Source organism: Mesoplodon mirus (genome assembly GCF_964341445.2).
Source record: "Mesoplodon mirus genome assembly, chromosome: 5".
NCBI classification, from domain to species: domain Eukaryota; kingdom Metazoa; phylum Chordata; class Mammalia; order Artiodactyla; family Ziphiidae; genus Mesoplodon; species Mesoplodon mirus.
Window position 1 is genome coordinate 46,464,213 of NC_138980.1, and position 26,117 is coordinate 46,490,329.

Here is a 26,117-nt window from a genome sequence, read left to right on the forward strand (position 1 = left end):
AAAGCCAGAAGCAGGTTTGGGGCATGTTCAGCCTGAGGGGGCTGGACCCCTGAGGCAGGGACCTAGAAGCACCTTTGTCTTTAATGGGTTAAAGACAAAGATGACCGAGCAAGCATCCATGTACGGTGGGGTAGAAGGGCACTGAAGCTGGGAGAGAGAATGAAGTCTCCCCAGAAGAAAGTGGAGAAGAAGACTGGAGACTGAGCCCTGGAGGCTCCCAACATCTAAGGGACAGGCAGAGGAGAGAAACCAGAGAGGTAGGAGGGGAAGCAGGTAAGCATGATGCCTCAGCAATGGGGGTGGGGGGGTGGGCGGGAGGTCAGGAGGAGGGGCATAGCCCATGGTGTCAAAAGCTGCTGAGAGATTGAGAGGATTGAGCCATGCAGATCATGAGGGAGGAAACCTGAGAGTGGGGGCTGAGGACAGAGGGCTTGGATGCTCTGAATGTGGTTACACAGGGATGGGAGGGAAGAGTGGGGACCCCAGTCAGGATCCTGGAGGGAACAACTGGCACATTCAAATGGGACAGTTTGAAGCAGGTTTACTTCAGGGACCATATACAGCAGGCAGGGTTTGGGGAAACCAACAGGGGTTAGTGCAGCACCCCCAGCAAGCACCCCTGGAGAGCCATTACCATCTCCGGATCCCCCTGACCTGACGGGGAAAGGGGAAGGAAGGATGTTAGCAGAACTCAGGGAGAGGTTTGTGTGGACTATGTGGACAGGGCCTTTGGTCAAGCAACACAGTCAGCCGAGGTGGTGACCCTACAGGGAAAGATATAGGAGAATTAATATCTTGTTCTCTCCTCCCCCCACCCCCACTTCATCTTCTGCCAGTGCCTCCTATTGGGCAAACCCACCTGGAAGCCAGAGGACAAGGATGTCCATTGATACAGTCTGTAGAGGTCAGCCTCTTGGGGCATAGAGCAGAGTGGAGAAGGGGAAGAACGGAGGGAGCAGTGCGGGGGGGAGATGCAGGGGAGAGAGACAGGAGCTTGGGGAAGGGCTGTGTGTGTGTGTGAGATGAGCATTTGCTGCAGATTTCACTTTGTCACAGAAGAGACCTCAACCTCTGGCCACAGGAGGAGGTAATGAAAAGCCCTAGGAAGGTGCTCCCCTTCTCTGAAGCAGGAGGAAAGGTGGGAGGACAAGTGCCACACCTGCAGGAAGGAAGGAAGACAAGTTTCAGCAGCCAGGGAGGCAGGGAGGCAGTTAAGGGACATCGGAGTGTCAGTTCAGAGGTGAGCTGGAGGAGGCGGGGTCCTGGGTGAGGCCATGGACGAGGAAGGCTGGAGTGGTCTGAGCCCAAAGCCCATGAGGCCAAGACCTCCACTGGATGTCCTGCCCAGTGGAGGGTCTTAAGGCAGGGAAACCACTGCCTCCACCCCAGAAGGGGTGGGGTATGGCCTCCCTGCTTCCCCTGCCCAGAGCGGCAGAGCCAGTAGGTGCTTGATTACAGTTAAGTTCCCTTTCTTCCACATTCAGCCGTCACATCCACTCCTCCTCCAGGAAGCCCCACCAGCCCCCATTCCTTCCTCTGACTGAGCTCTGATCTAATGGAGGCCAGACATGTCTGTGTCCAGACAGGGACATCTCAAAGGCTGTCTCTGAGCAGGTTCAGGTCCCAGCTCCTGGGTCCTGCTCTTCCCCTGAGATGTGCTGGGTATATTCATTCATTCAACTGACAATTATTTTACCTGCTATGTGCCAGGCTCTGTGCTAGACATTGGGGATTCAGTAGTCAGCAAGACAGAGGCCCATAGAGCTCAGAATGACATGGGAGCCAGGTAGGGTCACATGGAGTGGTCGGAGTTGAAATGGAAGAGGCTGTAGGAGCCCGAGGAGACCATGGGAAACTGCAGGGAAGGTTCCCTGGGAGAAGAAATGGCAGTGTAATTTTTTCCAGCCTCAATCACATCAGCTTCCCCCTGCTAAAACCCTCCAGTGGTGTCCACTGTACTTTTCATACAACCCCAGACCCTTTGGCCCCTTGGAACTTGGCCCCCATCAGCTTCCCTGAGCTCCCTCCCCTTGCTCACTCTGCACCCAGCACCCTGGCCTCCTTGCTATTCTTCTTTTCTACCCACCCCTTTATCCTCTGGGCCTTTGCACTTGCTGTTCCCTCTGCCTGGAACACGCTTCCAGGCTGTTTGCCTCGCTGGCTTGTTCTCCTCCTTCAGATCTTAGTTCTAATGTCCCCTCGTCAGCGAGGCCTATCCTGACCCCCTAGAACTGAAATCTCTTCATCTCTCATGCACATTCTATGGTTCTTATTTGTTTGTCTTGTTACTTGTCTGTCTCCCCTATCAGGGCAAAAACCTCTGTCTTTGTCACCTCTACCTATAATAGGGCCTGGCACCAAGTAGTTACTAAGTATACGTTTGTCAAATGACTGAATGAAGGTGAGAAGAGCTGGAGGGTCAGAGTGAGCCGTCAGGTGAATGGAGTCTCCCGAATATGAGAAAGGTGTTCCTGGCAGAGGGCACAGCCTGTGCAAAAACCGGGAAGCCTGGGAGACAGGGAAGGGGAACTGGCAAGGTGAGGAGGGTGTCACTCTGGGCAGCGGGGAGTCAGGGAAGCAGTGGCCTTGAGCCACTTGAGCATGAGAGAGCCCCAGGGAGGCAGTGGCCAGGATAGCTGGCTGGGTCTGCAGCCCACAACCCCTGGGATCCAGCCTTCCCACTGTTGCCCAGGCCCCATACCCACCAGCTCTCTCTCCTGCTGGTTCTCGTTGGGCTCCCATGGCCCACTGCCTGGGTGTGACAGCCTGGCCCCAGCTTCCATGTGCAGAGGACAGGACTGTGGTCCCAAGAGGATAAGCCAAGGGCACGTTCTCAGGTTCCCGGTCAGTGGGCCTGGGCCCAGCAGCTGTGTCTTGGCTTGGCCCCAGGACCCGCATCCCTGGGGACTGAGCTCATTGAGGAGAAATGCAGTCCCTGGCCAAGGCAGCCGGCAGAGGCAGGGGAGACGGCTCAAGCCCACCCCTACCCCCACCACGTTGGGAACTGGGCAGCTGTCTGCTGCAAAGCCGTGGGAATAATTGCTCTGACAGTCCTGTCCCTCAAGGATCCAGACACCTTGGGCTATTCAGGCCACCGTGGCTGGAGGGCAGCAGAAACCTGGAGAGGGGACGCTCACCTTCTGCCTTGCTGAGTGGGTGCCCTCAGAGTTTGGAGGCTTCAGAAAGGGACTGACACCAGTAGGGTATCTTCCTTTTGTCCCCACTCCCCCCATGCTGTACTCACCACTACTGCTCCCTCTCTGTCTCTGTCTGCCACAGACCAGGGGCCATTGGATCAACAGAGTAGCAGACTTTGGACTTCCTGCCTAGCAAAATGTGTGTCCAGGTTCTTGGTTGCTCCTTATGACAGGGAGCTCAGCACCTATTAGAGCATCTCTTCCAACAGAAAGTCCTTTCTCAGATGGGTCAGGGGAGGAGCTAGCCCCACTGCTGAAGACCCTATCTTTGCCCCCTGGACCCCTAGTCTCTGGACCCCCAGATCCCTAGAATGGTACTGAAGAGAGTGGTCTGGGCCCCCAGTGGTGGCTCCTCTGGGCTAAGCATCCCAACTCCTTCAGCCACTTCCGGAGTCACCAAACTTCCCATGTTGCCCCCTCAGTGCCCACCTCATGCTGGGTGATGCTTGGCGCCTCGGGAGCCCCCAGTATAGAGGAGCAAAGAAAGAGCAGGATACAGACACCCCCAGCCCCCTGTGGACAAGGCCAAGCGGTAGGGCAAGAGGGCACTAGGAGAGCTGGTGGTGGGGAGCAGAGAGGGCTTCCTGGAACTGGAATCTTGAAGAATAGGAGTTCATCAGGTACAGGAATGGAGGATGGATAGGCATGCTAGAAAGAGGGACCAGCATGGGCAAAACAGTGGCATATGCAGGAAGTAGTAGAGCATTCCCTATAACTAGAAGGAAATGCTTATTTATTTATTTGTTTGTTTGTTTGTTTGTTTGTTTTTAGCCACGCTGCGTGGCATATAGGATCTCAGTTCCCTGACCAGGGATTGAACCCGGGCCATGGCAGTGAAAGCCTGGGATCTGGGACTTGCCTGGTGGTCCAGTGGCTAAGACTCCAGGCTCCCAATGCAGGGGGCCCAGGTTCGAATCCTGGTCTGGGAACTAGATCCCACATGCCTCAACTAAGAGTCTGCATGCCACAGCGAAGATCTAGCACGCGGCAACGAAGATCCTGCGTGCCGCAACTAAGACCCTGCGCAGCCAAATAAATAAATAATTTTTAAAAAGAAAGAAAGAAAGCCTGGAATCCTAACCACTAGGACACTGGGGAACTCTTATGAAATGCATTTTTAAAGAGAACACTTCTGCTGTGAGTTCCTGCTTGGGGAGGAAGCAATGCAAAAGGGTCCTTCTAACTAGCTGGGTGTGCCAGGCAGAAGGAACAACCTGAGCAAAGGCCATGAGAGTGCAAAGCCTGCTGGGTGAAGATGGGAGTTCGACTCAGTGTGATGATGAAGGGGACAGGAGGGGCTGGAGAGGATCTGAAGGCTCTGAAAGCAGGGCTGGGGGGCTTCGATTTCCTCCTGGGGTGATGGGCATGGGAAGGACTTAAGCGGCACCTGCCCCATGGGCCTGTTGGCTCAGCACACTCACAGTGAGTAAGCCCTTCTTATTGTGCAACTTTTGTCCTTTTCTCTGCCCAATCCCCACCCCCATTCCCACCCCTCTCACTCCATGTGGCCTGGAGTCACTCAGACTTGGGTTCAAATCTTAGCTCTTCCTCTAGAAAGCCTTCAGCAAGTCACCATAAGATGGGCAGATACCCACCCCCATGGGGGCTGACCCATAAGATGGGTGGATAGCTCTCCTCCCAGATGGAGGTTGCACTCATAAGTTGAGAGTGGCAGGACATCCTCAGTTCCTGTCCCCTGTGGCTGAACTATCTGCCAGCCTCAACAGGGCTGGGGGTCATCTCCCTTACTGGGCCCTGGTCAGTTGTGACTGTCTCCCACCTTGGTGCCCCATGCTTAGCCCCAGTGTTTAGCTGCCTCATGGGTGACCCTCAGGCTCCTCAGTTTCAGCACCTCACCCCCAACCCATTCCTCTCTGCAGCCTCAACACCAAGCCAAATACTTACAAGTCAGCCTGGCCTCTTTCTCCTCCTCCTCCTCCTCAGAGCCAGCCCGACCCCTGAGCTGCCCACTCTCCCCTCCCTCCCGACTTGACTCTGCCCCCTTCTCTGGGTGCAGGCCTGTCTCTGCTGGGATGTCTTTCTTCCAGTTCTGGGCTGAGCCCCTCTGAACCCTTCTCAGTGACGCCCTCCCTGGGGGAGGAAGCTGTATCCCCAGCCTCTGGAACAAAGCCGGACATAGAGCTGGAGCTTTATATTTATTTGTTGAATAAATGAATGAATGAATAAGTAACCCCCCCCACAGCAGAGCCCTCACCGACCCCTCTGCATGTCCTCCCCAGACTCGTCCCTCCCTCTGGCCCAGCCCTAAGCCCACAGTGCTGGGGGTGTCTGTGTCTGGTTTTTTCTTCCCCAGACTGAGAGCTTCTCTAGGGCTGGGCTTGAGGCCTTTCTGGGGTCCCCATTCTTGCCACAGGGACAGAGCCCACTGCAGCGTGGCTTTGCAGCATGACTGATTTTGGAGAAGACAGTTTGATCAAATTGAGCAAGACTGGCTGATTGGCAAAGTTGTGTAGGGTATGGGGTGGGGCTGGGGGGTGGGTTGGACTTTTGGGGTTCACACAGGGTAGTGAGGAGGAAGGCGTTGCTTTCAGGGAGGGCTGAGAGTAAGAAGGGTTGTGGGTGTTTGGTAGCACACATGACTCCTAGCCTGTGTCTGAGGTCCGAGGCTGCAAAAATCGCCTAAGGCTCAAGGTCTGGCTGGGCCTGAGTTTAGGGTTTGTGAGTGTTTCAGATTTTAAGTCCCCAGGAAGCTCTGTGCATGCCTCTGCATTTGTGCATCCTGGCTGTGTGTTCATGAGCCTTGCAGGACGTGCCTGGCTTCAGTTTCGGGGTGTCGGGGGTGGGGGAGTATCTGTGTTTGTGTCCTGGCTCTGTGTGTGTCTCCCGCTCTGGATGGGTGTTGGGGAGCAGGGGGGATGTTCAGGAGGCTGGGTGTGTCTGTCACGCTGGTTGGGCCCGCGTCTCACCGCATAGCTGGCCTGAGTTTCCAAAAGGGTCTTCGGGTCCCAGGCTGTGTGGGTGGAGGGTGGGCAGGGACCCCGGGAGGCCAGGCCGGGGGCGGGGGAGCTCAGGGCTGGCCCCGGGGCGGAGCGAGCCGCCCAGGGCTGGGGGCGGGGCTGTCCGGCAGTCTCACTTCAGCGAAGTTGGCGGCGCGGAGGCTGGCCCCGGACGCGCCAGGAGCCCAGGGAAGGAGGGAGGAGGGAGGAGGGAGGAGGAAGGGTCGCGGCCGGCCGCCATGGGGCCGGGGCCCCGGGGCCGCCGCCGCCGTCGCCTGATGTCGCCGCCGCCACCCCTGCCGTCCGTGCGGACGCTGCCCTTATTGCTACTGCTAGCGGGGCCGGGGGCTGCAGGTGAGGGGCCGGGACCTGGCGGGAGGGATGGGGTGAGTGGGTGGGGGAAGGGTAAGAACGGAGTGCAAGGCCTCCCCGAGTCTGGGGCTGGCGGGCCTGGGAACCAAGGACCAGAGCGCAGAGACAGGGAGCGCAGGAGCCCGGGGACCGTGTGGCAGTCCCGGGTGTCAGGGACCCAGAATTGGGAGTGGGGGCGAGGCAGGACCCCAGAAGCCCGAGGAACTGGGGCCCAGGGGAGATCTGAGCTGGGAATGAAGGGACACAGGAGCCCAGGACTGGGAGCTCGAGGTGCGGGGATCAAGATTAGCGCCGGGCGGGGGGGTGGTGCGGGGGCGTGGGTAACCAAGAATCTGGGGCTCTCTCACAACCTACGCCCGTCTGGAGTCCTGGGAAGGTCACGATTGGAACCCAAGTACCCCCACGTCGGGGACCCCTCGCACAAAAGCCCCCCACCCCACCCCGAGCAGGGCTGGCCGGGCGGGGGGCGGGGAGGTGGCGCGAAGTTCTCGGAGCTCTAAACTCGGAGAAAACTTCCCAGGCCGGAGCGCGGCAAGACCCGGACCCGGATCCAGAGCTGGAGCTGGAGCCAGAGCTGCGCCCGCGCCCCTTCCCCCGCCCGCGGCCCCGCTCCCGCCCCTGGCTGCCAGGACCGGACGGCCCCGGGACCCCGTCCCCGCCTTGGGAAGGGAGGGGAGGGCAGGCGGCGCGAGCCTACGTGCTCCTCTCCGGCTCTGGCGCCCCCTCCCCGCAGCCCGAGCCCCTTACCCAGCCTGCCGGGGGGCCCCGCCCCTCCCCCTCCCCACTCTCCCCTCCCCCGCCCGGGACAATGGCCGCGCCGTCTAGACACCCCCTCCCCCCGGCCAGCCTCGCGCTTTCTTTGCCAGACAAAGCGGGACGGCGGCGGGGCCCGGGCCGGGGCTGCAGGGGTGCACCCCGTAAAGGGAGGCCTGGCCGGCAGGGAAGGGATGCGGGCCGAGTGGCCCTGGCCCTGGGTCTCTGGACCCTGACGTGGGGCTCAGCACTGGGAGGGGTGGGGGCTGCGGGAGGAAACGGGCCTCCCCAGCTCAGCCCCGGGGTCGATGGGGCAGGACCAGGCAGGAGCAGCCGCCCCCCGCGAGGCCAGCGCACACCCACATGGCCTGTCACACATTCACAGGACACACAGTCTTGGGTCGCACATGCAGAGATGAGGACGTGCACGTGCGCACACACGCACAGAGTACACCTGCAGAGGAATACACCCAGCTCACACAAGGCACAGACATACACAGCTCACGTGTTCACACTCGCATGCACAGTGACACATGTTCACACATACCCTGCACCACCAGCCCAAGACCTCACACACACTGCCTGCACACACTCAGATGCACATAGATGCAAGGACATGCCTACACCCAGCTCACACATGCAGACAGACGGGCACATCCAACCCATACACAGACACACCCAGGCACACAGAGGTCCCACACAGACACAGCTATATACCCAGATACATAGTTCACATACATGGACACACAAAAAGTTTCAGTCTATAAACATCTCTACATCCATGCAGGTCACGCAAACACACATGTGGCTCACGGGGCCCACAGCTCAGCAGGGCCCACGGCTTGTGTCATGTGGCCCCCAGTGTGAGTTCGCAAACACCCACGGGCTCCTGTCTGGGTAATAGTGTCCTGTCTGCTTGTCCCTTGAGGAAGGGGACAGAAGCCCTGTTTGGTGCCTTCCCATGTCCAGCTTAATTTGTTCTATCTCTCCCTTTTTATCTGTTTCTGTCCATCTCTATCTTCTTCTCTCTGTGTCTGCCTGCTTCTAGATTCCTCTTTTATGTCTGTCTCTGTTTTTCTAATTTTCCTCTTCCTCTCCCTTTCTTTCTCTCTCTCTCTCTCTCTCATACGTGCACACACAGGCACACATGCACACAGCAGCCCCACACCTGCTGGCACACACAATTCTCCACTAGCTCACACCCCGCCACGCCCCTGACCCATCTGACAGGACAGTTCAACTGTGCCACACTCCAGAGGGACACAGCCCTCAGGGATGGCGACGCTGGACAGGGCAGCCCACATCTTGTGCCAGCTGCCCCTCCCTTCAGTACAAACCCTATCCCTGCAACACCCGATGCTGGAGGCACATGGAGTACATGCCTTGGCATCTCTCCCCAGACCTAGCACACAAGCCTGCCCAGCTGGAGTAGATGCCCAACATCAGGGGAAGGAAGACCCATATGCCCCTAGGACTCCCTGCCACTGCCCCCTCCACAACCCCAGGATCTGGGCACACAGTGTCAGACCTCCCTTCAACACTCAGCAGCACCCTCACTTCCTGCCTTAGCACCCCCCCCCCATTCTGGCAGCTTCTGAGCGCCCACATCTGGCATAAGTCGGCCCCTCCTCCTGCCCGCCCCTGCCTTGTGGTTCCCAGGGCTCGAGCTGGCAGGGACAGCTGCAGCCCTAACAGCTGGGGCCAGGGCGGGGGGCCGTGGGAACTGTGGATGGGGGGCTCCCAGCACTCGCAGAGACGCCCCCAGCCTGGCGCAGCTGTTGCCTGGGGGAGGAAAGGAGGGAGTCTCACTCTGGGCTGGGGTTCCTGGGTGCCTTCCTGACACCCCCACCTTCCTTCACCCCTACCCAGCGCCCCCTTGCCTGGATGGAAGCCCATGTGCGAATGGAGGTCGCTGCACCCAGCTGCCCTCCCGGGAGGCTGCCTGCCTGTGAGTGCCTGGCTCTGAGCCATGAGTGGGCCCTGTCTGGGGAGGCGGTCTGTCTTCTCCCCCTGCCTCTGTGTTCATCACAGATGCTTCTACCACTTCCTACATGTGTGTGGCTTGGGCAACCCCTGGTTTCCCCACTGAATGCAGCAGAGTTAGGAGCAGAGGCTCTGGAGTCTGCCTGGCCTGGGTTCAAATCCCACATCATGTTGCTGATGGCCTGAGACTTAAAACTCTTTAAGCCCCTGTGTCCCAGTCTTCAAAATGGGCCCACCAACACCAACTTCACAGAATTCTCTGCTGCCTGAGGTCTTGTGTAAATCCCCTGATGGACAGGTAGTTATTCAATCAACAAATTTTCAGGCACTAGTGACAGTGGCTTGATAGTAGTGGGTACAGCATCTGCACGTTCCCACATCTCAAGATTTAGTGGTGGGGACACAAGAGCCCTAATCTGCCACTTTCTTGCTGTGTGGCCTTGAGTGAGTCACTTGCCCTCCCTGAACCTCATTGATCTGTGACACAGGGTGCTTCTCCCTGGCTTGTGACCAGAAGGGGCCCCCAAAATGCAATGTTGGATAATGCAAGGAAAGACAGAGGGTTGGGGGAGCAGGGCAGGGCCTGGGAAATTGCTGAGCAGAGGCAGACAGAACTCAGTTTGAATTCTGGGCTCAAAGCAAGTGCTTTGAGCTCTGTGCCTTAGTTTTTGCATCTGGAAAATGGGGCAATAATAGTTCCCTGCTTTATGGGGCTGATTGGAGATTGAGACCCTTCATATGGTGAAATCAGCATAGTGTTGGGCATACAGTAAATGCTTAATAAATGGGATTGTCATTATTAATAATGGTAGGGACACAGGAAATAGGTGCCATAAGGTGGAACCTCTCAAGGTTATGGGGAAATGCTTGGTTCCTTTCTATAATATTATCGTTAGTAAAAGCAGCTCACCCACTAGTCATTGATCGATTCATTAATGTATCCATTTATTCAGCAACATGTGTGCCAGGTCCAAGCTGGGTGGTCTGGGTTGACATTAGAGCCCCTTTGAAGTTACACACGCACTTGGGAGCACCACTGTGGCTCACCTGGGTGGGGGTCTTAGCCTGGTTGAGCGGGTTCCTCGGGTTGGGACGGTGGGAGTCGGGGGTAAAGTGGGACCTTACCCAGAGCTACTCACCTGGGAGGCGGAGCCGCGTGGCCGGGCGCCTGCGTTTGGAGCTCCGTGCCTGGAATGCTGCCGACAGGTGAATGCGCCCGCGGCTGCCCCGCCCCCCGACAGGTGAATCACCGGCCCGCGCGGCGGCCCGGAGCCCGGATTGCCCGGAGTGGAGAGAGCTCAGTTCCCAGACGTGGGCCGTGGGAAGCACTCCCCACGCCCCCCACCCCCAGTCCCCTTCAAGATTCCAAATTCTCGTGTCCTTTCGGGGTCGCCCCAATCTGTCACCCCTCCATGGATCCCCCAACTCTCCGCTTCAAAGTAGGCTCTCAAACCCTTGTCTCTATCTCTTAGTGCTCGCCTCCCCAGCCAGTCCACCCCGCCAAGTCCGTGCTCCCACCCCCGCCCCACACACACACCCCTGCCCCCGCCCGTCTCCCGCAAAGCACTGGCGGTGGGGCGGGGCGCGGGCGAAGCTGGAACCAGCCAGACCGGTCGGCAGGGGCGCGGGGCGCAGAGCGTGGGAACCCGCCCGGGGCGCCGGGAGGGGGCCGCGCGGCCACGCCCTGCTTGACGTGGGCGGGGGGCGGTGCGCAGTTCTCCGCGCCCAGAGCAGCACTTCCTCTCCCGGCGAGCAGTTTTGGCTGCCGTCCTTGGCCTGAGGGCCTTGGGAGAGGGCGCTTGGGAGCTGGGTTCTCCCCTTCTTACACCATCTGCACCCGGCCGTGCCCCGACTTGTTTCAGTGGGGCCCTGGGTGAGGGGATCTTGTGGGTGACGCTAAAGACTGAGTCATCTACTTAAGTTTAGCCCCGAGCGACCTGCACAAGCCAGAGGAGGAAACGGCGCGAGGGGTGGGTAGCGTCGGGGGACGGGCCTGGACCCTCTTGTCTCTCCAAGCCCCTCCCTCTGACCCCACCGTCTGGAAGTTTCTGGTCTTAAGACCAACCCCCATATTTACCCGCACATTCAATGTTGCCTTGGGGGGTTTGGAGGGGGCTGCAGGCTGAAGAACCTTCCTCCAACAAGAGGGCGCCAGCGTTGGTGGCCACCTCCTCCCCGCAACGGAAGGAAGGGTAGTATGTGCCCCCAGGAAAGGAGTTGAGGATTGGTGGGGGTTCTCCTGCCTGTCCATGTGAGAGTCCACATTCGTGAATGAGGCTATGGGTTGGTATCTGATTATTTGCCAAGGCAACACATCGTGTTGATGTGTCCTTCTGTGTATCTGTGTATATTTTGGGGTCTGTCTGTGTGCGCCTGGGAATCTGAGACTTTGCATTTCCCGTTTCCTCTACTCGTCCCCACACAGCCCCATGACCCCCTCCCTCACTGTGAAAAATGTATTTGCTTTTCCCCACCTCCATCACTATCCTCCTTATCCTGTGGCTTAGTTTCCTGTGGCTACTGTAACAGGTTACCACAAACTGAGTGGTTGAAACCGACAGAAATTTATTCTCGCAGTTCTGGAGGCCAGAAGTCTGAAATCAAGGTATTGGCAGTCACAGTCTCTCCAACGGCTTTAGCGGAGAGTCCTTCCTTCCCTCTTCCAGCTTCTAGAACCTCCAGGTGTTCCTCCAGTCTCTTCACATGGCCTTCTCTTTCTCTCAAATCTCCCTTTGCCTTTCACTTGAAAGCAAGGACAGTTGTCACTCAATTTTGGGCCCACCTGGATAATCCAGGATGATCTCATCTTGACATCCATCATTTAATTACATCACTAATTACATCTCTTTTTCCAAATAAGGTCACAGTCACAGGTTCTGGGACATGGACATAACTTTTCTGGGGCCACTGCTCAACCCACTACATCTTTCATGGCCTTCATGGCCCTCATGGCCCTCATGGCTCTCACCACCGCCCCACCCCGGCATGTTGTTTATTAATTCATTATTTGTATATCTTCTCTTTGCCGGACCTGGCTGTGAACATCAAGAAGGTAGGGACCACTTTAATTGTGTTTGCTGCTGTATTCCTATTGCTAAGAACATAGTAGGTGCTCAGCGAATATTTGTTGCATGGATGAATGAGTGTGCGTGTTTGTTTGCTTGTGTGTTTCTTGTCTTTCTTGTGCAGATCTCTGTGTTTGGGGCTGTCCTGCCCTCACATTCCCCACCAGGCCATTTCTGCCCACAGGTGCCCACCAGGCTGGGTGGGTGAACGGTGTCAGCTGGAAGACCCCTGCCATTCCGGCCCCTGTGCTGGCCATGGTGTCTGCCAGAGCTCGGTGGTGGCAGGCACCGCCCGGTTCTCCTGCCGCTGCCCCCGTGGCTTCCGAGGTAAGGGAGGGTCTGGAAGGGAGCCCGAGGCAGGCAAGGGTGTGGTCAGCCCAGGCTCACCCTTTCTGGTTCCGTCCAGGCCCAGACTGCTCCCTGCCAGACCCCTGCCTCAGCAGCCCCTGTGCCCATGGTGCCCGCTGCTCGGTGGGGTCCGATGGCCGCTACGTCTGCTCCTGCCCACCTGGCTACCAGGGCCGCAGCTGCCGAAGTGATGTGGATGAGTGCCGGATGGGCGGACCCTGCCGCCATGGTGGCACCTGTCTCAACACGCCTGGCTCCTTCCGCTGCCAGTGCCCAGTTGGCTACACAGGGCCACTGTGTGAGAGCCCCTCGGTGGCCTGTGCCCCCTCGCCGTGCCGTAACGGGGGCACCTGTAGACAGAGTGGCGACCTCACCTATGACTGTGCCTGCCTTCCTGGTGAGGGAGCTGTACCTAAGGGAGGCAGCAGAGGTGGGGGACAGCAGGCCAGCCTGGCAATGACCATCCTTGCTTCCTCCTCCCATGCTAGGGTTCGAGGGCCAGAACTGTGAAGTGAATGTGGACGACTGTCCAGGGCACCGATGTCTAAATGGGGGGACGTGTGTGGACGGTGTCAACACCTACAACTGCCAGTGCCCTCCTGAGTGGACAGGTGAGCAGTGGGACCAGAGGGAAGACCTTGGGTGGGCATGCACCAGGTGACTAGACTGGGGCATCTGTGTGCCACAGGCCAATTCTGTACGGAGGACGTGGACGAGTGTCAGCTGCAGCCCAACGCTTGCCACAATGGGGGCACTTGCTTCAACACACTGGGTGGCCACAGCTGTGTGTGTGTCAATGGCTGGACAGGCGAGAGCTGCAGTCAGAATATTGATGACTGTGCCACGGCTGTGTGCTTCCATGGGGCCACCTGCCATGACCGTGTGGCCTCCTTCTACTGTGCCTGCCCCATGGGCAAAACTGGTGAGTGGCTGTTTTCCCTGTAGGCAGCAGGGAGCCATTGATGGTTCTTGAGTAGAGGCAAAGATGGAGTCTGACTTGAGTATTAGAATGATTATGCTGGAAGCTAGATTTGGGGTGAAGGATAAGCCTGGGAGAGGCCTGGGAGGAGGCTGGCAAACAGTGCAGGGCAAAAACCATGGGAATTTAGAGCTAAACTGTGACTGAGAAAGAGAGGGGAAAAAGTCCAAAGGGAAGTGGCAAAGGTCAGAGAAGGTGTTTGGGAGGGGGACTTGGAAACTGATGGAAGGGTATGTCAGACAGAGGGTACTGCAGAAGCAAAGACTTGATGGTAGGATGCTTTTATAATCAGAAAAAGAATCAATAGATTTAAAAACGATATGTGGATGTTTCCAACTTCAAATGGTTCAGAAAAAAAGATAGATAAAGCTTACAGTAGTTGAATCTAGGTGGTGGGTATATGAATAAACTTTTTTGTATGTTTGAACTTTTCATAATAAATGATTGGGGGAAAATAGCTACTAAATACAATGCTGGTTAGTAAAAACAAAAAACAAAACATAAAACCATATTTGGGGGTGGGGGAGCTCTGGGCAGAGCTGGGGGGGATCTCTGCCCTTGACCTCTACCTACTCCTTCCCAGGACTTCTGTGTCATCTGGATGACGCCTGTGTCAGCAACCCCTGTCATGAGGATGCTATCTGCGACACGAACCCGGTGAACGGCAGGGCCATCTGCACCTGTCCACCTGGCTTCACAGGCGGGGCTTGTGACCAGGATGTGGATGAGTGTTCCATCGGTGAGGGGGCGCTGTCTGAGAGTCAGGAAGGAGGGAGGAGGCGGTTGTCAGCCGGCCACACCCACACCCGCCGTGACTCCTCCTGCAGGCGCCAACCCTTGTGAGCACCTGGGCCGGTGCGTGAACACACAGGGCTCATTCCTGTGCCAGTGCGGCCGTGGCTACACTGGTCCGCGTTGCGAGACCGATGTCAATGAGTGCCTCTCCGGCCCCTGCCGCAACCAGGCCACGTGCCTCGACCGTATAGGCCAGTTTACCTGCATCTGCATGGCAGGTGTGTGGTGGGCGTGGCTGGGGCGGGGCCTGAGGTGGGGAGGCGGGGTGAGAAAAGCCTCAGGCAGGGCCGGAGAGGGGAGGGAAGGGAAGGGAGCTGGGACTGTGAGGCTGAAGCCTGGGATGAGGTGGAGGCGGAGCCAGAGCAGAATCTTGTGCAAGGTTGCAGGCATGGTCAAGTGGAGTCGGTGGAACCTCAGATGGGCTGGGAGTGGAGTCTGGGCACTATGGGGTGGCAATGACATGAGGGCAGGACCACGGGTCTGGAGTGATCAAGGCGGAGCCTACAGACAGAAATGCACTGATGCCAGGGGTGGGATTGAGGCTGGGCACAAGGCTATGGTGGGCCCTGAGGCTGGGACCTGGGGACAAGACAGAGTCTGAGGACTGGAGAGGGCAAGGGCTGGTCTGAAGGCAAGGCCCATATGGAGTCTCATAAGCCTTGAACCAGTTGGGGCCACAGCTGAATGAAGGTCCAGCCTGAGTCTAAAAACTGAATCTAGGGTTGGGAGGCGGCAAGGCCAAGGCTCAGGGGAACTGTCTGTGAGTGGGAAGGGGGTATGTCCCCCCTTGCTCTCCCTTCAGACCAGAAGCTAACCCCCATTGCCCTAATCCCCTGCCCTCTATCCCCAGGCTTCACAGGCACTTACTGCGAGGTGGACATGGACGAGTGTCAGAGCAGCCCGTGTGTCAACGGCGGGGTCTGCAAGGACAGAGTCAATGGCTTCAGCTGCACCTGCCCCTCGGGTGAGGACTCTGGGCCAGGGAGCCTTAAAAAGACGAGTCTCTGAAGGGACAAAGGCTCCAGGATGGGAGCTTATAAGACCGTGTTAGTGGTTACCTATCATAACAGAAACCACCTTATGAAAAACATTGAAATTAATTTAAAACTAAGTAAATGGACTCCCCACCCAAACAAGGCAGCTCTGGTGAGGGGTGACTGCTCTGACCCTGTCTGGCCCTCTGTTCCTCCCACACCCCCCACTCCAGGCTTCAGCGGGGCTATGTGTCAGCTGGACGTGGACGAATGCGCCAGCACACCCTGCCGGAATGGAGCCAAGTGCGTGGACCAGCCGGATGGCTATGAGTGCCGCTGCGCAGAGGGTGAGGGAGGGCCAGTGACAAGTTGGCAAGAATCTGGAGGCGGGGCTAGTGGGGGAAAGGGCCAATAATTACCTTGGGGAAAAGTTGGGGGCAGGGCTGCAGCAAGGCAGGACCTCAGCAGGGCCAATGAAAGAGCCAGGAGGCGGAGCCAATGATGGACACAAGCAGAGGTAAGGCTGGGGGTGAGGCCAAAGGGTCTAGCAGGATAGGTGTGCACTTAACTGGAGGGGTGGGGTCCGACCCCCTACATCCCCAGGCACCTCCCATGTGTCCCCATTTCCAGTGGAGGGCGAGGCAAATCAGGGCTCATAGTGTAAAGATTGGAAGCAGGGTCACGCTAGGGGTGGGATTTAACTGCGGTAGGGTCCTGGCCAAGGACGAGTCTTGGAGCCTGTAGCTGGATGGAATGGAGCTACATTCAGGGGCAGGGCCTGAACTGAGCCCGCCTCCTGTTGGCTCGATGGGCCGGGCCTGAGGTAGAGCTGAGCCAGAATCGGGCAGAAGCCATGGCTGTGGGCAGGACCTTGGCCGGTGGGCGGAGCCTAACCCTCTGTCCCCGCAGGCTTCGAGGGCACAGTGTGTGAGCACAACGTGGATGACTGCTCGCCAGACCCATGCCACCATGGGCGCTGTGTGGATGGCATCGCCAGTTTCTCATGCGCCTGTGCCCCGGGCTACACCGGCACGCGCTGTGAAAGCCAGGTGGACGAGTGCCGAAGCCAGCCCTGCCGCCACGGTGGCAAATGCCTAGACCTGGTGGACAAATACCTCTGCCGCTGCCCTCCCGGCACCACAGGTGGGGCCGGGGGCTGGGCTGGAGCAGAAACAGTACATCTGGTAGGACACAGAGGGTTCGGGAATGGTGCTCCTGGTAGGGCACAGTGGTGGCAATCCCTGTCATGTTCCCCTTCCCCAGGTGTGAACTGTGAGGTGAACATTGATGATTGTGCTAGCAACCCCTGCACCTTTGGAATCTGCCGGGACAGCATCAACCGCTATGACTGTGTCTGCCAGCCTGGCTTCACAGGTGGGCAAGTGGCTGCCGTGGAATGGAGGTCTTTATAGGGTGAGGGTGAAATCACCCATCTTTCTTGGCCAGGTTTTGCCCCTCTCTTTGCACACTCTGGTCCAACGAGATGGTCCACGCTTTGCCCTGAGACAGTGCTTTCTCTCATTGGCGTGTTTTCCCCATATTAGCTCAAGATTATCCTGGAACATATGGGAAGGTGTTCAGACTCAGGGATTGAGGTGTTTCTGAGTGGGGCCAGGGTAACCCTTGGTGGAAATGAAAGTGATTTCATATAAGTTTGGGGACAAGGATGATTTGGAGCAAGGTATCTCTGGGTTGAGGAGGTGGGTATCCTAATTTGCACAAGAGATGATGTGTTGTGAAGCAAATGAGATTGTCCTTGCTCAAGGGTGTGGCTCTGCTAAATGGGGCAAGGCTGTCCCTCCCCGGTAGGCTCCGGCTATCCTCGTTCTGGGACGAGGTTGTCTGCCTGCTCCCCAGGGCCTCTCTGCAACGTGGAGATCAACGAGTGTGCGTCCAGCCCATGCGGTGAGGGGGGCTCCTGCGTGGATGGTGAAAATGGCTTCCAATGCCTGTGCCCACCTGGCTCCCTGCCCCCGCTCTGTCTTCCCCCAAGCCATCCCTGCGCCCAAGAACCCTGCAGTCATGGCGTCTGCCACGACGCGCCTGGAGGGTGAGGCCTCTCCCCAACCCCTGATCCCCACTGCTTCCCTGCCCTCCTGCCAGCCCTGACTGCCTCCCCCTTCAGGTTCCGCTGCGTGTGTGAGCTTGGCTGGAGTGGCCCTCAGTGCAGTCAGAGCCTCGCTCGAGATGCCTGTGAATCCCATCCCTGCTGGGCAGGCGGCACCTGCACCAGTGATGGAACGGGCTTCCGCTGTACCTGTCCCCCTGGTGTCCAGGGTGCGTGTCCCCACTTTCCCTCCCCAGGGCTGCCTCCTCCCTTCTTCGTTCTCATTTCCCTTCTGTTCCATTCTCCCTTCCTTCTCTGCATTTATACCCCCCCCACTTTTTTTCCTCTCCCATCCCTACCCAGGAGCTTGGGAAGTGGGTATCAAGGTGGGGACCTTGGGGGGAGATGGGAAAATGGAATCTCTCAAGACTGTCTCACTCTGCCTGCCCACTACAGGCCGTCAGTGTGAGCTGCTGTCCCCCTGCACCCCAAATCCCTGTGAACATGGGGGCTACTGTGAGTCTGCCCCTGGCCAGCTGGCTGTCTGCTCCTGCCCCCCTGGTTGGCAAGGTACATCAGCTGCTTCTTCCTCTTCCTCTCCCTCATCTCCTCTGCAACCTGCCCCATACTGGGTGATGCCGGGGACCCAGAGAGGGAGTCACTCCTGGTTCTGCCTTTTAGGGGAGGTTCTTTCTGGGAAGAAACAGAGCTAGACACAGACACTTGGCAGCCTATGTGGTCAGTTCAGAAGAAGAGGAAGGGCTACGGGGTTGGGGAAGCTAGGAATCAGGCTGAGAGTTCTGGGGACAGCCTGGAGGAGCAGACCTCAGTCACAGAATGCATTCACCACCCTCTGAAACAAGGAGAAGGCAGTTCTGGAACAGTGTGTGCAAAATGCCCAGAGGCAAACTCTTCTTGCCTTCATCCATCTCAGCCTTCAGGTTCTTCCTGAGAGCCAGGTACCCTCAGACCCTACCCTGCGCCTTCTAACCCGGTGTGTTATTTTACTGCCCACCCCCAGGCTCACGATGTCAGCAGGACGTAGATGAATGTGCTGGCCCCTCACCCTGTGGTCCCCATGGTACCTGCGCCAACCTGGCAGGGAGTTTCAGCTGTACCTGCCACGAGGGCTATAGTGGCCCTTCCTGTGATCAGGACATCGATGACTGTGACCCCAGTGAGTTCAGGGGAGCTCTTGGGGGGGGGTGTTGCTGACCTAGGGAACAGGTTCATCAAGCCCCTGCATGTGCCTAGCACTGTGTTTTCATTTCATCTTCACAGTTATCTTACTTTCCCCATTTTGCTCATGAAAACTGAGGCCCCAAAGAGGTTAAGTGACTTGCCCAAGGTCATTCAGCAAGTAGAGGGATGAGCTGGGAGAGGACTCTGAAGCCTATATAGATTGGCTCTGGCAGCAAGCAAGTTAGGATTGTATGTGAAGTATGAGATAACAGGCTCCTAGTGAGGCTCCAGGAGCTCTGTTCAATGGACAAATAATGCAAGCCACATATGAATTACATTTTTTCTAATAGCCACATTAAAAAGTAAACAAAACAAACAAAAACAGGTTTATTTAACCTAATACATAAAAATATTATCATTTCAGTGTAATCAATTTAAAATTATTGAGATATTTTACATTCTTTTTTTTTTTTCATACTGAGTCTTCACAATCTGAAATCTGGTGTCTGTTTTATGCTTACAGTACATCTCAAATTGGACCAGCCACATGTCAAGGGCTCAAGAGCCACATGTGGTCAGTGGCCACTTTACTGGCTAGCCCAGGTCTGGGGGAGACCTCCTGTGCTGAGTCCAGGACTTAAGCAGACACAACTAGTACTTGGCAACTCAAAGGGACCCTTTTTTGGCTTCTCCAACCCCTCCCCCCTTCAACATAGGCAAGGTTTCCAGATAAGGGAGGGGGTGAGGCCACAGAGGGGACGGGGTTTGATCCCCCTGGCCAAATGTGCCCCTCCCAATTAAGCCTGGTTTTCTCCTAATTCCCCTCTACACAAGACATGGCCAGGTCAGTCTGGACTGACAGGGGGCAAGGTGTGTGACCAGACCTCCTCCTTTCTGACCATAGACCCCTGCCTGAATGGTGGCTCATGTCAGGATGGAGTGGGCTCCTTTTCCTGCTCCTGCCTACCTGGCTTTGCTGGCCCCCGCTGCGCCCGAGATGTGGATGAGTGTCTGAGCAGCCCCTGCGGCCCAGGCACCTGCACAGACCACGTGGCCTCCTTCACCTGCACCTGCCCGCCGGGTTATGGAGGCTTCCTCTGCGAGCAGGACCTACCTGACTGCAGCCCCAGGTGGGTGGGGCCTGTCCTTGGAGTCAGGGGCCCTGGCATCGGATGGGGAGTGGGACCTGAAGAGTGGGGACAAGGGGAGTCCTTGGCTTGGCACCCACCTCAGGACTCTGATGCCTGATGGGTTAGTGTCCGGGAAGGGGCAGGCCATCTGTTGGGAGGTCACCTTAGGTACCCTGGTCCCTGAGGGAGCCAGGCCAGACCAGGGTGGGGTCTCCACGTGGCTTCCACGTAGCCCAGAAGTACCTGGTATATCGGGACTAAGGGACAGGACGGGGAGGGGCCTCTGCTGGGACTTCAGCTTCTCCTTGGGGTAGGGGTTTTGCCTACTCAAAGCTAGGAGGGGCCCATGGGGGAGGGTGGGGCCTTGGAGGGGGCGGTGCCTGACACGCCCCTCCTTAACCTCCAGCTCCTGCTTCAATGGTGGGACCTGCGTGGATGGTGTGAACTCATTCAGCTGCCTGTGCCGCCTGGGCTACACTGGCGCACACTGCCAACATGAGGCCGACCCTTGCCTCTCGCGACCCTGCTTGCACGGGGGCGTCTGCACTGCCGCCCACCCCGGCTTCCGCTGTGCCTGCCCTGAAGGCTTCACCGGCACACAGTGCCAGGTGGGTGGTGTCACTGGAGTTTTGGGGGAGAGTCTAGAAGGACAGTCTGAGGGAGGGGCCTGCTGGGTACTCTGATTGGGAAGCCTGCCTGGATCCTGGGGGAGGAATCTGGAGAGGTATTCTGGAGCCTGCCCAGGACTCTGGAGGAGAAGCTGGGTCCGTTTTCAAGGGTCCCCAAGAGCAGACACCGTGGCCTTCCTTTCCAGACGCTGGTAGACTGGTGCAGCCGCACGCCTTGTCAGAATGGGGGCCACTGTGCCCGGACCGGGGCCTCTTTCTACTGCCTTTGCCCCTCGGGATGGAGCGGCCGCCTCTGTGACATCCAGAGTCTACCCTGCAGAGAGGCCGCAGCCCAAATCGGTGAGGGGGGTGCACGTGACTGGGTTTGGGGGGCTTGGGAGGGTGTGTATGCACATACTTCCTGCTAGTGTGAGCCGAATGAGAGTGCAACAGAGCATGTAGACATGGTGAGGATATGTGACTCTGTGACAGCTGGCCAGGACAAGGATGGTGTGTATGTCTATCACCATGAGACAACCAGGACGTCTGCAATGCTGTGTGTGACCTAGTTGGCGTGAGCTTTGGAGGTGTGTGTGTGTCAGTTTCAGGGGATGTGTGACAACCTGACAGAGTGTGGCTGAGACCTTGGTGACTGAAGCTAGTTGGGGGTGTTGGGTAGTGCTGTGTGTGATGTGGGCTGGGAGGAGGGAGCCTGCCTGACGCTGTTCTCCTCTGTCCAGGGGTGCCTATGGAGCAGCTGTGTCAGGCTGGTGGGCAGTGCGTGGACAAGGACAGCTCCCATTACTGCGTGTGCCCAGAGGGCCACACAGGCAGTCACTGTGAGCGGGAGGTGGACCCCTGCTTGGCCCAGCCCTGCCAGCATGGGGGCACCTGCCGAGGCTACATGGGAGGTTATGTGTGCGAGGTAAGGAGCGCCCAGTGGAGGGGACAGGGGAGCTAGTCACTCCTGGGTGGGTCTGGCTACACATCTCTGTGTGTCTATAGCCTGTTGTGGTGTCTCTCTCTAGGCATGTCTGCGTTTTTGCTTTTGTGACTCTGGGTATATCTTTGTGGGTGTCATTCTGGGTAGATCTTAGGGCGTCTCTCTCTGTCTGGGTGTACTTCTGTCTTTGGTTGTTTCTTGGACATATCTATGTGTGTCTCTGTGCATGGTGTCTCTTTGGGTACGAATGCATGTGCCAGTGTCTGAATGTGCATCTCTGGTTGTGTGTGTCTTGTGTGTATCTGGGTATCTGGGTGTTTCTCCTGTGGGTCTGTCTTGTGCGTTTGTATTGTGTGTGTCCCTTTGCACTGAGTGTATCTGTAGCCCTTGTGCCTGCGTGTCCTTCCATGTCTGGGTGTGTTTCCATGTACTGGGTGTGCTTCCATGTACTGGGTGTGTGTGTGTTTCTGCACACTGGGCATGTCTCTGTGTGTCGGATGACTGTATGTGTCCTTTTGCACTGGGAGTCTCTGTATCTTCATGGCGAGTATCTGTGTCTCTCTGGGCTGAGTGGGTCCCTGCCTCACCCCCACCACAGTGTCCAGCTGGCTACACTAGTGACAACTGTGAGGATGACATGGACGAGTGTGCCTCCCAGCCCTGCCAGCATGGGGGCGTCTGCATTGACCTCGTGGCCCGCTATCTCTGCTCGTGTCCTCCAGGAACGCTGGGTAGGCCAGTGTCAGGGTTGGGGGACAGGACGGGAGGCTGGGTTTCTGACCGCTCCTGACTGCTCCCCCTCCCCCCTTCCCCTAGGTGTGCTCTGCGAGATTAATGAGGATGACTGTGGCCCAGGCCCCCCCCTGGACCCGGGCCCCCGGTGCCTGCACAATGGTACCTGTGTGGACCTGGTGGGTGGCTTCCGCTGCACCTGCCCCCCGGGATACACCGGCCTGCGCTGTGAGGCGGACATCAATGAGTGTCGTCCAGGTGCCTGCCATGCGGCACATACTCGGGACTGCTTGCAGGACCCAGGTGGGGGCTTCCGCTGCCTTTGTCATGCCGGCTTCACAGGTAAGCATGGGAGAGGGGGCTGGCCTGCGATCCTGCCTGTGTTCCCCATTGTGGCTGATCCACGTGCTTCTGCTTGCCCAGGTCCCCACTGTCAGACTGTCTTGTCTCCCTGTGAGTCGCAGCCGTGCCAGCATGGAGGCCAGTGCCATCCCAGCCCCGGCTCTGGGGGAGCTCTGACTTTCTCTTGCCACTGTGTCCCGGTAGGTGGGGTGGACACTCACATCAAGGTCTCTGGGAGAGGAGTGGGATCATGCCCTCATGGGTGGGTGTGGCTTTAGGGGAGAAGAGGTGTAAGATGGAAGGGGTTTCTGGGAAATGTTGAAATTACCTGGAGGTTGTGTGTTTGTGTGTGTGTGTCCCTCTGGAATTTGGAGTTGTGGCCTCTTGGGGAAGGCTGGGCTTACCTGCAAGGTGGGGCTCCAGTGCAAGAGGGAGAGGTTGAGCCAGACCTAGGGAGACTGGAGGTCCAACCTTTCCCAAGTCCTGACCCCCCCATATTCCCCTCTCTCTCCCCCTTCAACCCTCAATCCTCTTCTCCACCCTTCCATTTCTCTTTCCCTCCTTTCTCTCTGTCTCCTCCCCTTCTCTCCCTCCATCCCCTGCCCCCGCACTTTTTTTTCCTCTCCTTTCCCCCCACCCAACCCACAGCCGTTCTGGGGCCCGCGTTGCGAGCGGGTGGCACGTTCCTGCTGGGAGTTGCAGTGCCCGGTGGGCGTCCCGTGCCAGCAGACGGTCCGTGGACCGCGCTGCGCCTGCCCCCCGGGGCTGTCGGGTCCCGCCTGCCGGGGTTCCCGGGGGTCGCCACTGGGAGCCGCCAATGCCAGCTGCGTGACCTCCCCCTGCCTCCACGGGGGCTCCTGCCGCCCGGAGACGCTGGCGCCCTTCTTCCGCTGCACGTGCGCGTCAGGCTGGGCTGGGCCGCGCTGTGAGATACCTGCAGCGGTGCCCGAGGCCCCCGAGGAGCCGTCTTGCCCGAGAGCCGCCTGCGAGGCCAAAAGCGGCGACAAGCGCTGTGACCGAGAGTGCAACAGCCCAGGCTGCGGCTGGGACGGCGGCGACTGCTCGCTGAGCGTGAGCGACCCCTGGCGGCAGTGTGCGGCGTTGCAGTGCTGGCTCCTCTTCAACAACAGCCGCTGCGACCCCGCCTGCAGCTCGCCGGCCTGCCTCTATGACAACTTCGACTGCCGCGCAGGCGGCCGGGAGCGCACCTGCAAGTGAGCCGGTCCTCACTCCGTGTCTTGTCTGTCCATGTGTCACATCTGACCATCCATGGGCCCTGCCTCTCTATCTGCCCATCCGTTTGCCTTGGTCTGTCAGTCAATCCTTAATCTGTCTGTTGGGTTGTCCCTTCACTTGACCCATCTGTTTCTTGGTGTACCGTCTGCCCATCCGTGTGTCGTTTGTCTGTCTGTCTTCCCATTCCTGTGCCCTGTCTGTCCATCCTTGTTCCCTGCCTGTCTATCAATGTGCCCACCTGTCTGTTCATCCATGTGCTCCTTTTGTCTGTTTTTCTGTCTGCCTCTGCACTCCATCTGCCCTCCCTATGCCCTGTTTGTTTGTCTTTCTGTCCATCCATGAATTCCTTTTGTCCCTCTATACACCCAACTGTCTGTCTGCACACCTGCTTGTCCATCCTTGGACCTCATCTGTCCATCTGTCTGTCTCTATGCCAGTCTGTCCATCTGTATGCCCCATTTGTCCATGGGCCTCATCTCTCTGTCCTTCTGTCCATTCACACACCCTTTTTGCCCCTCTATATGCCTATCCATCTGTCCATGCTCCTGCCTGTCTATTCCTGCCCCTCTTCTGCCATTCTCTATGTCTGTTCATGAGCCCTATTTGTCCTATGCATTCCATCTGTCCATCCCTGTGCTGTGCTCTGTGTGACCCTCTGTGTGTTCCTCTGCCTGGAACCCTTTCTTTACTTTTATCCTCCTGTCCTCATTCCCACCCTCACTCTCCCCCTTGCTCATTCTGCTCCAGCCACCCTGGCCTTTCTTCCATTCTTCAGATTCCCCAGGCTTGGCCCCACCTCAGGGCCTTTGCACTGGCTGTTCCCTCTGCCTGGAATGCTCTCCTTCAGGGAGCCACGTGGCTCCTGCCTCACCTCCTTCAAGTTTTTGCTCAAGCAATGACCTTCTCAGTGAGCTCCTCCCTGGCCACCCACCCCCAGCCTTATTTTTTTCCTTAGCATTTAATTCCATCTAGATGTGTGTATGTGTGTGTGTGTGTGTGTGTGTGTGTGTTTAAATTTAGCCTTTATTGGTGTGTGATCGAAATGCTCTATGTTCTCCTCATTCATCTCCTTTAATATCTGTCTCCGCCCACTGTAATGCCAGCTCCACGTGGGTAGGGATTTATGTCGGGGCCATATCCTTAGAGCCTACAGTAGCGCCCAGCACATAACAGGTGGCTCTCAGTAGTTATTGACTTATTAATAGTTACAAAGCAATGGCTGTGTTTGCAGAAAGCCTGATACATTCCACAAGCACGTGGATACATTCCAGTTCTCTGCGCTTGTGCTGTCACCAGGGTCTGGGTGCTCTGTGGTGTGTGCGTGCAGCGGAGGTGGAGGCTCCCTTGACCCCACCCCTCTCTGTCCCCAGCCCGGTGTACGAGAAGTACTGCGCGGACCACTTTGCCGACGGCCGCTGCGACCAGGGCTGCAACACAGAGGAGTGCGGTTGGGATGGACTGGACTGTGCGGGTGAGGTGCCAGCTCTGCTGGCCCGAGGTGTCCTGGTGCTCACTGTGCTGCTGCCACCGGAGGAGCTGCTGCGCTCCAGTGCCGACTTCCTGCAGCGGCTCAGTGGCATCCTGCGCACCTCACTGCGCTTCCGTCTGGATGAGAACGGCCAGGCTATGGTCTTCCCTTACCACCGGCCTGGCCCTGGCTCCGAATCCCGGAATCGGCGGGAGCTGGCCCCTGAGGTGATCGGGTGAGTGACTCCCCCCGGGGGAGCCATGGCGCCCACGCAGACGCTGGGCCGGGCGTGGGAAGGGGCACCATTCCTCAGGTCTTGTGCATTTACTTCCCTTAACTTCCCTTGATCTGGGCGAGCCTTCTTGGCAATACATACAGCGTCATACAATACATGCATCTCAGTCCCGGCACCATTGACATTTGGGGCCGGATCATTCTTTGCTGTGAGGGGCTGTCCTGTCTTGTGCACTGTAGGATGTTTAGCAGCATCCCTGGCCTCTATCCACTAGATGCAAGCAACGCACCACCCCTCCCCTAAGATGTGACAACCCAAAATGCCTCCAGACATGGGCAAGGGTGCTTTGGGGGAACAGAATAGCCCCTGGTCTAGCGCTGTTTCCTTCTGGAGAGGCAGGGGTATAGCAGAGTGTTTAAGGGCATGTGTAGTTTTTTGTTTGTTTGTTTTAGAAATGGAAAATATAGAACTCTCCTGCTGGTGGCCTGGTAGAGGGGCCAGAAGGGAGATGTGGCTTCTGAGCAGAGTGGGACGTGCCACAGGGAGGAGGGCTGGAGGCTAGAGATGAGGTGCAGGGCCTCTGACTGGGTATGGCTGGGATGGGGGAGATGGAGAGGATAGTTGATGGATGTGCCAGTCCCTGGCTGGGGTGACTGAGTTGCTGGAAGTGGTCTCATCAAGATGAAGACACAGGGTGAAAACCAGGGGTTACTTTGGGGCTTCCAGAGGGATCTGGGGGTCTTGGAGAGACCCTCAGGAGGCAGTTGGGGT

General features: G+C 57.7%; 1 protein-coding gene across 1 annotated transcript in view; it reads left to right on the top strand.

Moving 5' to 3' along the window:
- Positions 1-6,370: 6,370 nt before the first annotated feature.
- Positions 6,371-26,117, top strand: part of NOTCH3 (notch receptor 3) — a 33,431-nt gene continuing 13,684 nt past the window's right edge. The window contains exons 1-25 of the mRNA XM_082620825.1: positions 6,371-6,508; positions 9,149-9,227; positions 12,512-12,654; positions 12,734-13,072; positions 13,164-13,286; positions 13,364-13,597; positions 14,238-14,393; positions 14,482-14,667; positions 15,300-15,413; positions 15,657-15,770; positions 16,333-16,566; positions 16,687-16,797; positions 17,281-17,473; positions 17,549-17,700; positions 17,927-18,040; positions 18,492-18,647; positions 19,557-19,782; positions 20,189-20,390; positions 20,597-20,750; positions 21,131-21,315; positions 21,932-22,064; positions 22,150-22,407; positions 22,489-22,607; positions 23,056-23,621; positions 25,014-25,346. Of these exons, the coding sequence (XP_082476951.1) occupies positions 6,394-6,508; positions 9,149-9,227; positions 12,512-12,654; positions 12,734-13,072; positions 13,164-13,286; positions 13,364-13,597; positions 14,238-14,393; positions 14,482-14,667; positions 15,300-15,413; positions 15,657-15,770; positions 16,333-16,566; positions 16,687-16,797; positions 17,281-17,473; positions 17,549-17,700; positions 17,927-18,040; positions 18,492-18,647; positions 19,557-19,782; positions 20,189-20,390; positions 20,597-20,750; positions 21,131-21,315; positions 21,932-22,064; positions 22,150-22,407; positions 22,489-22,607; positions 23,056-23,621; positions 25,014-25,346 (4,739 nt within the window). The 5' untranslated portion in view covers positions 6,371-6,393. The remainder of the gene's footprint in view (positions 6,509-9,148; positions 9,228-12,511; positions 12,655-12,733; positions 13,073-13,163; positions 13,287-13,363; positions 13,598-14,237; positions 14,394-14,481; positions 14,668-15,299; positions 15,414-15,656; positions 15,771-16,332; positions 16,567-16,686; positions 16,798-17,280; positions 17,474-17,548; positions 17,701-17,926; positions 18,041-18,491; positions 18,648-19,556; positions 19,783-20,188; positions 20,391-20,596; positions 20,751-21,130; positions 21,316-21,931; positions 22,065-22,149; positions 22,408-22,488; positions 22,608-23,055; positions 23,622-25,013; positions 25,347-26,117) is intronic.